Source organism: Dendropsophus ebraccatus, chromosome 13, assembly GCF_027789765.1.
Source record: "Dendropsophus ebraccatus isolate aDenEbr1 chromosome 13, aDenEbr1.pat, whole genome shotgun sequence".
In the NCBI taxonomy this organism is placed as follows: domain Eukaryota; kingdom Metazoa; phylum Chordata; class Amphibia; order Anura; family Hylidae; genus Dendropsophus; species Dendropsophus ebraccatus.
In genome coordinates this window covers 68,288,956-68,300,672 of record NC_091466.1, presented here as the reverse complement: position 1 = coordinate 68,300,672, position 11,717 = coordinate 68,288,956, and the positions used below count along the sequence as shown (strand labels likewise).

At 44.8% G+C, this 11,717-nt stretch overlaps 1 protein-coding gene across 2 annotated transcripts in view; it reads right to left on the bottom strand.

Annotated features, from left to right (window-relative positions):
• DYNC1H1 (dynein cytoplasmic 1 heavy chain 1) overlaps positions 1 to 11,717 on the bottom strand; it is a 34,624-nt gene that overhangs the window by 22,324 nt on the left and 583 nt on the right. For both annotated transcript variants that reach the window (XM_069950004.1, XM_069950005.1), the window contains exons 2-25: positions 10,671 to 10,758; positions 10,402 to 10,575; positions 9,609 to 9,864; positions 9,224 to 9,410; positions 8,793 to 9,064; positions 7,939 to 8,166; positions 6,543 to 7,619; positions 6,281 to 6,460; positions 5,716 to 5,865; positions 5,490 to 5,636; positions 5,263 to 5,403; positions 4,620 to 4,907; positions 4,086 to 4,205; positions 3,744 to 3,983; positions 3,350 to 3,505; positions 3,153 to 3,266; positions 2,968 to 3,078; positions 2,678 to 2,887; positions 2,256 to 2,402; positions 1,871 to 2,037; positions 1,304 to 1,477; positions 808 to 973; positions 503 to 691; positions 220 to 417 (exon numbers count right to left, since the gene is read on the bottom strand). In XM_069950004.1, coding sequence (XP_069806105.1) covers positions 220 to 417; positions 503 to 691; positions 808 to 973; positions 1,304 to 1,477; positions 1,871 to 2,037; positions 2,256 to 2,402; positions 2,678 to 2,887; positions 2,968 to 3,078; positions 3,153 to 3,266; positions 3,350 to 3,505; positions 3,744 to 3,983; positions 4,086 to 4,205; positions 4,620 to 4,907; positions 5,263 to 5,403; positions 5,490 to 5,636; positions 5,716 to 5,865; positions 6,281 to 6,460; positions 6,543 to 7,619; positions 7,939 to 8,166; positions 8,793 to 9,064; positions 9,224 to 9,410; positions 9,609 to 9,864; positions 10,402 to 10,575; positions 10,671 to 10,758 — 5,180 coding nt within the window. The remainder of the gene's footprint in view (positions 1 to 219; positions 418 to 502; positions 692 to 807; positions 974 to 1,303; positions 1,478 to 1,870; positions 2,038 to 2,255; positions 2,403 to 2,677; positions 2,888 to 2,967; positions 3,079 to 3,152; positions 3,267 to 3,349; positions 3,506 to 3,743; positions 3,984 to 4,085; positions 4,206 to 4,619; positions 4,908 to 5,262; positions 5,404 to 5,489; positions 5,637 to 5,715; positions 5,866 to 6,280; positions 6,461 to 6,542; positions 7,620 to 7,938; positions 8,167 to 8,792; positions 9,065 to 9,223; positions 9,411 to 9,608; positions 9,865 to 10,401; positions 10,576 to 10,670; positions 10,759 to 11,717) is intronic.

Sequence of the window (11,717 nt, the reverse complement as noted above, 5' to 3'; positions counted from 1 at the left end):
TGGATATCTGGCTAGTCCTGTGTTTCGAGACTCTTTAATGAGGCTCCATGGGCTCTTCTTTTGCATATTTATGTTTCCCAGGGGGCAATGCACCTAGGACTTCACTGCTTTGAGCGCTTTCACTAGCAGCCAGCAGTGTTGTTGTTTGGCTGGTCTCCCTGAGATCAGCGATCGGTTTCTCTTTTAGATTAAGGTAGTAAAGAGACAGTCGCCACTTACCAAGTGTTCCAGTTTTCTCCTCCTCAGAGGTGGCTGCTCCATCAACACTGAATCGGCCAAGACATTCAGGGTGGCCTTCACATTGACAAGAACAGCCTGCATGGGGCTGGAGTCACCTCCACCATTGGACATGCTGTTCAGAGCAGACTCCACATTCTCAGACCAGGCAATCTGAGCTGAGAGGACCACAAGCTGAGCCTATGTGAAGAAAAAAGTTCCATGTCAAGTGTTGAAGGGTAGGAAAAAATACTACAGGTACTTAGGATCCAGAAGTGATAGTTACCTGGTACTTGTCAATCCAGGAGATGTACGTGGCAGGATCGATGTCTGTGGATTTCCCGAAAATCTCGACTTCACTCACAGACTCTGCCAACAACTTCGCCAATGTGACTCTCATTTCTTTCTCCACGAGAGTCAGCCATTCATTGATCTTCGGATGCTCAGTGATTGACACCGGAGTCTTGAACATCACCTGTGAAGACGCACATACACCAGAGGATGCATTTAATGTGTGCAGCTGCAATTCCGATAATCCCTTGTAGAAAGAAGATCTCACCGCTCCGATTTACACATAAGTCTAATCTTTACCTCCTCTCCTTCTCGTGATGAGATTCCCAGCACAACGGAACTGTCTTCGTTCAGGATGATGCTGGACACGCCAGCAAACATTTTCTTGAAGTGTTTCTGCAGTTTGGCCACGTTTTTACTGTTACCAATGATTTCCAGCAGATCTTCATCACCGACAAAGTAGAATCTAAAACATGGGTCAGGAAAGAAGAATAAATAAAATGCACAGATGTAGGTGGTTTCTATACAGTCAAATCACAACAAGGTTTTCTATGAAAATTCATGGCATGTTTTATAGACATGAATGTCAAATCCTTATGTGTGACAGATGGAATCAGAATCTGAGAGACCATGAATAAAAACCAGTGTGGTTCAAAAGGCGTCTTACTTTTAAGTTAATAAATAATTAACTTATGAATTTTAAGTGAGCTGAAGGAATCTGGTTTGCTAAAGAGAAATTGGTCTTATGTCTATTGGTAAAAATTAATTCCTTGGTAACCATTGCCTTAGAACTCACCGTGGAAATGAGGAACGTTCCCTTTCCAAATATTCTCCCAGAGCTTTCTGGATCTTGCCCAGTAAGTCAGCCAGTCTCTCCAAAGATCTCTGCACTCCTTGGATGTTCAGAACATCCATGACAAGAGGAGACTTTGTGACCTTCTTCATCAGGGACACAAATTCTGTGCTAATGCTGTAGGGACAAGAAGACAATACACATTTAAAGACTCCCTTCACTGCAGGTATTAGTCTTGTAAGTGCTCGTTCACATGGCCAGGATCGGAGCTAGATGTATGTTTTATTCCTAAATCCGACAACGCTCCACATCAAATTCAAATGAAGGGGAGATTTTAAACCCTCTCATGTAGTGACATATCTGCAGTCTACAGGAATAAACATGTTCATTATTTCTGCAGATGTAATTCTACTAATAGGGACTGACTAATGCAGTTCTGTCAAAGAACCACTCGGCAACCGCAGCAAAAGTCTGACTCTGCCTTGAATTTCTGCTGTGGACCTTACAACACATTTGCTAATTCAAACTGTGTTAATATACCAGAGTATAAAGGGGTAAAGTGGCAGATACCTCTGGAAACGCTGTGTCTCCACAGGAAGCAGGTGTTTGATGTCAGCACTGCCTGTGAAGATACCCTCCAGGTAAACCCAACGTCTCTGGACATCAATCCAGACATCGAAAAGGGACATGATCCTGTTGAGCTTATCTTCCCAGCTGAGGGCATCCTCTTCAAATACCTTAAAAAAAAAAAAAGCACAAAACCTATGAGTGCAAGAGAAGTAATTGTATTACAACTCATTTCTTTTGATATACATAGATGGGCTGGGCTCACCATAGTGGGAATCACATTTAAAGATTACAGTTCTGGTTAAGATTGGTCTCATGAGCAGAGGATAGCCACATGGACTGGTAAAGACAAGTCCATTTCGAGGGAAGCCAATGTATCAGACATTACCTTGTAGTAAGGGGAAAGCTTCATAGCAGAGACGCTGTTGATGTGTTCTTTGACCTTATTGAACAGATCGTCCCAGCCACGGATCAGGCGACATTTGTTCTGGTAGTTGACAAGATCCAGTTCGTAGGCGTTCCACACTTCTCTGATCTGGAGACAACCAACAACACGTCGATTATTCATACAGGATAGGCTTGCACACTAAGCCTTATGGTTTACAGAGCAGTAAGAACTACAGTAACTCTGCAATATCATTACATTAGTATCTTTTTTAGACCTGTTCATACACCCAAGCTATAGACCCATAAGTTCTGTACCCCTGGAATTTTTTTTTAACAGATTCCTAGATGTTTTTTCACTGCAGAATAAGGCTAGCAATGTGCTCACGTTGGAAGCCAAGATGTACATATCCAGACCATTCTTACCTGCTTCAAGAACTCCTCGAGAGCCATTTCTCCTTGAGCAACCAGAAGAACATCCTTGACAATCATCTCATTCCTCTGCAGGTCGACGTCCCAGATTTGGCCCAGGGTGAGCTCAGAAACCACCCAGTTGACGTGAAGCCTCTTCATGAGCTGTTTCCAGTGACGGTCTTTTAGGGCTTCCGACTTGAGCTCGATCACCAGCATGTTTACCTGGTGACAGCAGCAGATGGCAACTTAGTATCTTAACAATTATTCGCAAATCAATAACATGGTTGACAACAATATTTTACCTTCATGTAACCCTTCAGAAGTCTCTGAACATATTCGTATGACGCGTACTGTCGTAAGCGGGCGGGGAAGTTCTTCAGCTGGTTCAGGAGCCCATCCAGGCTTTGCCGTAGCTGTGAAAAGAATAGCCACAGATGTCAACCAGCCCTGGCTTATAGGAGGATATATCTAATAGGAGGTTACACACCTTACGAGGTTGCACAGACACCCATGGCTGCTCCTTCATTTGGTCGATCTGCTCCCAAACCTTGGAAAGTTCGGACCAGACGCCTTTGAGATCTTGCAATTCCTCCAATGCGACCTACAAGGAAGATCAAAAGCATTTAATATATTTTTGTCTAGAATTTCGCATGAAGCTCACTGAAAAAGGACACTAATCTTTACCTGAACCCGCTCTTCACTGCCGCTCAGCAATCCAGTGTCTGTCAGCTCCAAGGCCTCTTTGGCTTTGGCACATTTTTCCCGATCATCTTTCAGTCTGCCAAACTTTCCTTCATATATTGTGAGGGCCTGAAGTGCCTCCTCGGGTCTCAGGCTTCCCTGAAGAACAAACAAGCAATAGGGATGTAATAACCAATGAAGAGGTGATGCAGCGACATGTGCAGGAACTGAGGAGACTTGCACTTCAGCCTTACAAGTTAGTTGCTTCCAATATGCAACATAACAGTCTTGTACTTTGCCATTAAGGACTCCACATACAGTCATATCCTGTTATGCAATGCAGTAAACCCCACTATATCCCACCTAGCTTGTAACCAGAACAAGTCAATGATCTTACCCCAACAGGCTTGGTCTTCTCCCAGTCAGTCAACAAATCGATGGTGCGGCTCTCCACGGCTCTGTCTTCCTGAACGATCTTCATCTGCAGATTTGCCACTTGCTGCTGTATGGCAGAATCTTTGCGTCGCATGATATCATTGAACGCTCCCCATTCACCCTCAATGTTGTCAATGTAGAGCCAGGAAGAGGGAAACTGGAAGCGCTGTTTCTCCAGCAGACGCTGTCCATTCCTATAGAGCTGCAAGTGGGAAGAGCACAGTTAGTCTACGGGACAGGAGTGGGGGGGGATAGTAAGGACAGGTAATAAAGGATGGTAATACACAAGAGATATCACACTCACATCAACTTGTTTCTCAAACTGCTTGATCTTCCGCTTTAGAGACTGAACGTAAGTGATGAAAGTCACAGCATCAGATGTGCTGGCGGTGTCCACTGAATGCTGCTCCAGCTCTTGTCGGGACTGAAAGTAACAAGAGAAGGTTACAAAAAAAAAAAAGTTTAAAAATAAAAAAAAAAATTATATATTATATAATAGATACATAGATAAAATGTATTAGAGGCAATGACAATTACAAATATATAAGTTGGGGGTACATGGCTTGGAAGCAATAGAATATACCATATGTCTGGTTGTGGGGGTCACTGACCTCTAACCCCCCCGCATTTTCAGCAAAGTAATAGATAATGATGTTAGAACAACTAAAGACCAGCAACCCAATGTCAACAATTCTATGTAAGCAAGGCTTCATCTACACTATTCTTATAAGAGAACTTTAGTTTTAGGCTCCTTAAGACCTCCCCAGTAATCAGACATCTATGGCATAGTAAGTAAAAATATGCCCAAATCCCCCATATTAACCATAAGAGAACGCACCTTGGAGATCTGAGAATGGAACTCAGTCATGTTCTGCCCAAGCATCTGTCCGAATTTGCTGAGCACTTCCTTGTGCCAGGAATCATATTTCAGGTTTACTTTGGATTGCACTTTTCCATAGTCAATGATGACAGGACCAAACTCCTTCCTGGTCTCTGCGTTGTCGAATGTCCCTCTGGCCTTCCTGATCTGAACCAGCAGCGCCTGCCATTTATTCAGATCTTCTTCCAGGCGATTGTATATGTTTTCTGCCTGCATGTCCCACAAGCACTGGTACTGGAGCCATACCTGCAACAGCAAGGAACTCAATTAAATTTAAAGGGCAAATAAACAATTTCTGACCAGTAACTTACCTCAAAAGGTTTCCAAAAGTTCAGCATCTGTGAAATTATATAGGCCATATTATTGAAATTTCAAAGGTATCGTATACTCAGAGGTCCAAGAAATAATATCCTGGAGTTTCAGAAGGCCACCAGAGATCTCGCTGCTAGACTATTAAGTTGATTCTGTTAATGTGACATGTGAAGCTTTTTTTATATGGATGCAATAGGATTTCTGAACCACTGGGTCCTGGATTAACGAACTTGTACTGTAATTGCATCAAGTGCATCAGACACCCAATGTAACCCGTGGCCTTTCATACCTTGACATACTGCTCCACTTCTGTGACAATGTCCATGACAGCATTGTAAGCTTCCTCTAAACCAGCAGGTCCATCTGGCATTCTGGTCAACGCATTGCGATAATATTTCTCCTCTTCGGACAGTTCATAGTGGACGCCCACCTATTGCACAGCACAGAGAGATGCAGCTGGTCAGGTGTGGATAGAAGAGCAAGAAGCATATACAATATATAAGGAGCAGAACTAACCTGGTATCTCTGACTTTGGATTCTGGGCAGGGACAGGATCACCATCTTCCAGGCAAACAGTTCCTGATATAGTTTGTATCTGCAGTCTTCAATGGGTGGATTCAGGTAAATGACCTGGTTGGTGATGCGTAGCTCATGGACAATATTCTGCAAGAAGAGGATAGAGCTCAGATCTCTAAATGGGAAAACAAAGACCAAGAGGGAAAGGACCGTAGACTTGACTTACCTTGATTTTTGGTTCACCGCCTGGTTTGTGGCTAACCTGGGGGGCATCGGTGTCCATGTCAACTTCTGCTTTGTCATCAAACTGACCCATGAGGACCTGGGTCCATGTTTTCAAACCTGCTTGTAGACGGACTCCCAAGATTCTCTCAATCTACACGGTGAAAGAACAAGTATTCAATACAAGGGATCCACTCTTAAGTGCATTCCCTTCCTAACCTATTTCAATAGTAAAACCAACCCCATCGGCCAATATTAGCCATGTCTGCAATTTGGGATTGTGGCGATTTCAATAAAATAGCACCCTAGTTGTCTACTGTACATGTGTTTTGGAATTGCAACTCAGCCTTATTTACTGCAGTGGAGCGGAGCTGCAATATTATTCACGACCTATAGGCAAGTGTGGCGCTGTTCTTGGAAGAAAGCAACTGTGTTTTTCTATCCTTGGACAACTCTTATAAATAAGGATATATTTCAAAATATAAACTAGAATAATGGACTTTAAAAAGTGTTATAGAAGCAGACACTAGGTGCAGTTTATATCCATTTGGTTCTGCTGTGACCCTTACCTCCATATCAAGTTTATTGACCCAGATGGGAAGGTTGGAATAAGAATGAAGGTTCAGGTCATCCACAGCCTTCTGGACTCTGTTCAGGATCTCTGAGTAGGTTTTGTGGTCGTACATGCAAGTTTCCAGAGATCGGACTTCCAAGTCAATTTTCTCCTCGATGATGAGGAGGTCGTCCACCTAGGTGTAGGCAGGAATATACATTAGAATAACGATGTATACATCAGTGGTGAAATGAGTATAGGCCAGGGCCACTACACACCTTCTCTTGGAAGTTGAAGACAGTCTCTGCCAAACGCTGGACATAAGGATCGAGCTTGTATGACTCCCACACTAGAGCGATGCCCTCCGCAATCAGAGCCTGGACTTCCTTCTTCAGACCCGCAACCAGCAAGCTTATACTGTTGCGTTCTTCCACTTTCTCACAAGTACGCTCGTAAGTACGGACACTTTCTATAAGAGAGATGGCGAATGGATACAGCTGGTTGGCCTGGTGGGCCTTGTTGACTATGGCCAATGGAACCCGGAAGCCCAGCCACTTCAGATTTCGCACTTCTTTGGACAAGGTTATGATTTCTGGCAGGAAATTCACCTTCAGCTTGAGCACATTTCCCGTCCTTCCCCTGGCTCGTGTGCTTTCGATAGCAAATATACGTCCCGCCACTCCTAAGTTGCGTTGCTGAACTTTCCTTGCCCAGTCGTCAAAGATTTCTTGGGTATTGAGCTTCATACGGAAGCTGTCTCCATCTTGCTTCAGCTTCTGTCCTTCAACGTGGTTTTCCCATCCCTTGCCCAGGACGTCTTCCACTCGCTTCATGTAAGCGGTCAGCTGCCGGTCAATCTGCTTGGCCCAGATTATAGAGCCAGAGACTGGAGGAAGGTCCCTGACATGACTCATCTTACAGGCCTGGCTTTGTGGGTACTGCACTTTGAACTTATCATGAAGAGACTCAATATCGTCCTTTACCCTCTGGATAAGCTGGGTCTGATACTCCCGGATGGCTCCTCTGATGTGGGGTCTAACAAACAGAGCGTTGAATCGTGAGAAGATCCTAAACATCTCATTGGCGTTCTTTGCTGTGCCCAGCTGATCACGGAGGCGGGCGGTAATCCTGGTCTCCACCCTGTCGATTCTTTCATCGTATCTCTTCAGCGCGGCCTCCCATGCTTCTGTGCCTTCTTTTGAGACATCCAAACCATCGACTTCCTTTACGTTTTCATATGCAAGATTTACTTCTTCGATGGCATTGGCATCAGCTGCATCAAACAGGACTTCTGCCACCTTCATGTCCTGGGGCTCTGGAACGTCCCCCTGGTTCTGCTGAGCAACAGCGGTGACCTATACAATAAAATCAATGATGTGTTATCATATGCATGCTGAGCGATAGATGGGCAGATGCATACATGCTTGGACACATGACCCTGGTGGCTGACATTCTATTGAAACCATCAGATGCAACACTAAGGCCTTATTGCCACATACTGTGTATGGCCGAAAATATGAACGGATATGCTGCGTAGCAGAGTTCGGAGCTCCCAGCATCTTAACAGCTTGGTGGTTTTGACCACCATTAGGTATCCAATAGTTAACACTTTTAAACATAAATGAGCTGCCCTATACAGTGCTGTGTCCTCCGCCATCCTTTCTAAGGACATACCTGAGGTCTCAGCACCCGGACGATGACCGCCCTTAGTTGCTCATGTTGTCGCCTGAACTTCCTCATCTGGTCCAGCCGGGCCTGCAGCTTCCTGTGAGCGGGGTTAATCCTCCACACCATCTTCAGGTTCTCCTCCCGCTTTCTTTTTACGATGTCTCTCAAAAGAACTTGAAGTTTTTCATACTCATCGTCCCAGGTTTGAAAGACTTCAAAGCAGGCAACCATGACCTAACAAGAGAAGGAACGCTGTAAAATCTCAGGAGCCATGTAAAAATCCTGCAACTTTACAAAATACATTGCGCTTTGGGGTTGTCTGAAATTGTAGAGAGCACCACCCATATCCACAGGCTGAACCTGGTATTGCATATAAGCCCCATTAAAGGGGTACTCTGTTTAAAAATTACTTGTCCCCTATCCACAAAAAAACGAAACATGTAAGATTGTGGGAAGGGGGGGCAGCTGTGCATGGGCATGTGACCCATGGTTCTATTCATTCTATATGAAGCCGCCAAAAAAACTGTGCTGTACTCTGCTTTCTCCGGTGGTGCCGATGCATGGCTGTATTCAAAATCTGGAGATTAGGAGGGGGTACAGAGGTTGCCCTCCCAATGATGTCTTACTTGTTCCCTACCCTGTGGATAGGGGACACGCAAGTTTTAATTGAAGAACCCCTTTAAACCTTAAATCCAGCTTTTGGACAAGTATCAAGAGCAGCCATGTTTTGTTTTTTTTGTTTTTTTAAATCCCCTACATGCCCTCTGTGATTAAGACACAAAGCTACTAGGGTAAAGAAGAGGAAACCTTAGGGTCACATTTGGAATCTCCTTAAAATATCCAACACTAAGGGCTTGTACCTTCTCGAACTCTTCATAGGCCACATGCATGAGTTTCCTTGTGCCTAGAACCTTCAGGAGCTGAGAGCTGAGGTCTCTGGAGATGGCTTCCACCAGTCTCAGTGCCCTCTGAATTGGATACTTTGTGTTCCTGATTTTCCGAAGGTGGGTGAAGATGGCCACCAGGGCTTGTCGGATTTTGTCCAGTTCAGTGGCGGACAACAGGTCGTTCAAGGGAAAGTCCTTCATGAGGGGGTTGTAGTCATTCACAGTTTCCAGTGCTTGCTTCAGACCTAGGATATAAGGAATAAGAAGGGTTAATGGCTGATGTCCCTCCTCCTCTTCTGCCTCCTTACCTAAACTGCTATGGTGAGTATTAGCTCGAGCACTGCAGCCACTAGATCAGGTCATGTGACTGACACCATGGGCCAGTGGGGGTGGGGTGGATTTACCTGTGTCTGTGTCAAAGCTGACAGTGGCGTGAAAACGCTTCCCGTGCTTCAAGATGTCCAGTGTCAGAAGGACCTCCGGGCTCTCACGCTTCTCCTGAATACGATATAGCGCCCTCTCCAGGTTCAACCAAAAACTGATTTCTTGCAAAGCTGTTCCTGACGCAGGATCGCGGTCAAGTTTTGTCACCTGGAAAATGAATGTAATAATGTCATGTATAAATGTAATATTCAGCGAGATGCTATAATACACGGGACAGGTCATGAAATTCCGATTACTAGGTTTCTTTACTAACTCCATCCCTATCAAGAGATTAGGGGTCCTCGTTCCTTATTATTCATGTAACATACCCTAAGTCTTATTGCCGCAACATAGTAGAGCATATACCTTTTGTATTTCCCGAATCCAGCGGTTGACCCCAGACTGCAGCTGGTTCAGGAAGGTGGGGTCCTCCACCTTGTCTCCAAAGTCTGTAACTTTCGGCTTCTCGCCTCTCTCGTAGCACTGCTTGGCCACATTGGTGATGTTCGGGTGGATCATCAGACTGATCTCTGGGATCTCAATGTTCTGCTGTAGATGTAGAAGTCCCATCTCCAGCTCCGCAATCTTCTTTTCCACAGAGGGAGCCATTTTGTCGCCATCTCTGAAAACAAATCACATAAAATGTGAACATGGTCTGAAAGAAGGTGGTTTTTAATCATGATCAGCTTGTGTGAGTGCAGCTCTGGAGTATAATACAGGATGTAACTCAGGATCAGTAATGTAATGTATGTACACAGTGACCCCACCAGCAGAATAATGAGTGCAGCTCTGGAGTATAATACTGGCTGTAACTCAGGATCAGTACAGGATAAGTAATGTAATGTTTGTACACAGTGACCCCACCAGCAGAATAGTGAGTGCAGCTCTGGGGTATAATACAGGATGTAACTCAGGATCAGTACAGGATAAGTAATGTAATGTTTGTACACAGTGATCCCACCAGCAGAATAGTGAGTGCAGCTCTGGAGTATAATACTGGATGTAATTCAGGATCAGTAATGTATGCACACGGTGATTATATCTATAAATGGAAGTTGTCCATTTAGATTTAGTGCTGTGCCCCTATAGAAAGTGAGTGATTTAAAGTGAATCAATCAGGGACTTATACAAGTTAACTTTAAGCAAAACCGCCCCTTACCTGTCCGCCTTCCCAGATTCACGGATGTAAGATTTAAAGAAGGGGGCGACAGCGTTGCTAATGAAGGAGTGCAGTGTTTCGTAGGGGGAATCCTCACTGAGCGTCAGGACTCGGAGCTGGGAGGAGATGGGTTTATCAGCGTCGATAACTGGGGTCCTCTTAATGAACGCCAAGCTGAAGAGGAAGAGATAGACAAATAAGATGGAACATGAACAATAATTATACCGCCTGGCCGACCATCGCCAATCCTATCAGCTCTGCCACATTACCTGTTAGACTTCAGTCCATAGTGGATGTCGATGTTCACGTTGTATGAGATTGATTCTCTCTCCTCTTCTCCTTCATCGCCTACGTCCTCTGTAGAGATATAGACAGGAGGGGTGGGTGAGTGCACGCCATTGTGATGAAGGATGATGAGGACTACACTTCCAAATCTGAAACTTTATTAGTACTGCACGGCTAGTGGCAAGGCATCATGGGAGACTGCTGCATGGAGGCTGCAGACCACGCAACCTCTCAGCACAGGACATGAGAAAAGAGCTGTCAATCACCCTTTCACAGACACTATATAGAACAGGGGTCTCAAACTCGCGGCCCTCCAGCTGTTGCAAAACTACAATTCCCATCATACCAAAGCTTTGGCTGTCCCAGGCATGATGGGAATTGTAGTTTTGCAACAGCTGGAGGGCCGCGAGTTTGAGACCCATGATATAGAACCATGTTATAGTATACATGCCGGTAAGTGTTCCAGATCACAGATTTTCACAATTCCACATAATGCAGAACCCCCCACCTCCCACCCAAAACAATGGAACAGCCAGTACTGTCATATCAGGGTGATATCTTTGCAGCACTTCTACTTTACAGTCCTTCCAGACACTTTGTATATATAGGTTTATTAGGACGACTGCAGGGTGGACAGATTGTGACTCATCATATCTACATACAAACCTGAGGGCGGAGGTCACAGACACCAAGCAAGATCTAAACTCCACCAAATCTCAAAGAGGTATTCCTCGGTAAAGTTACTTATCCAGTATTGATAGAATAAGGGAAAAATGTCAGATAGTGGAGGGATGGCTCACAATCTTGGAATAGAACAGTGACGATCCCATGACTCCACCACATTGTCCCGAGTGACCCCACCCTGTGTGCCGCACATCCTGTAGAAAATCAGAGGCAACCGCATCAGGTCTAATGAGGGCAAAACTGAAAACTAGGGGGGCTTGACAGATCATGCAGATTGGGGGAGCACCCATCAATGTTGGGGTGATGACCAATAACCATAAACTCAGACCTGTTGTGCCTCTATAACA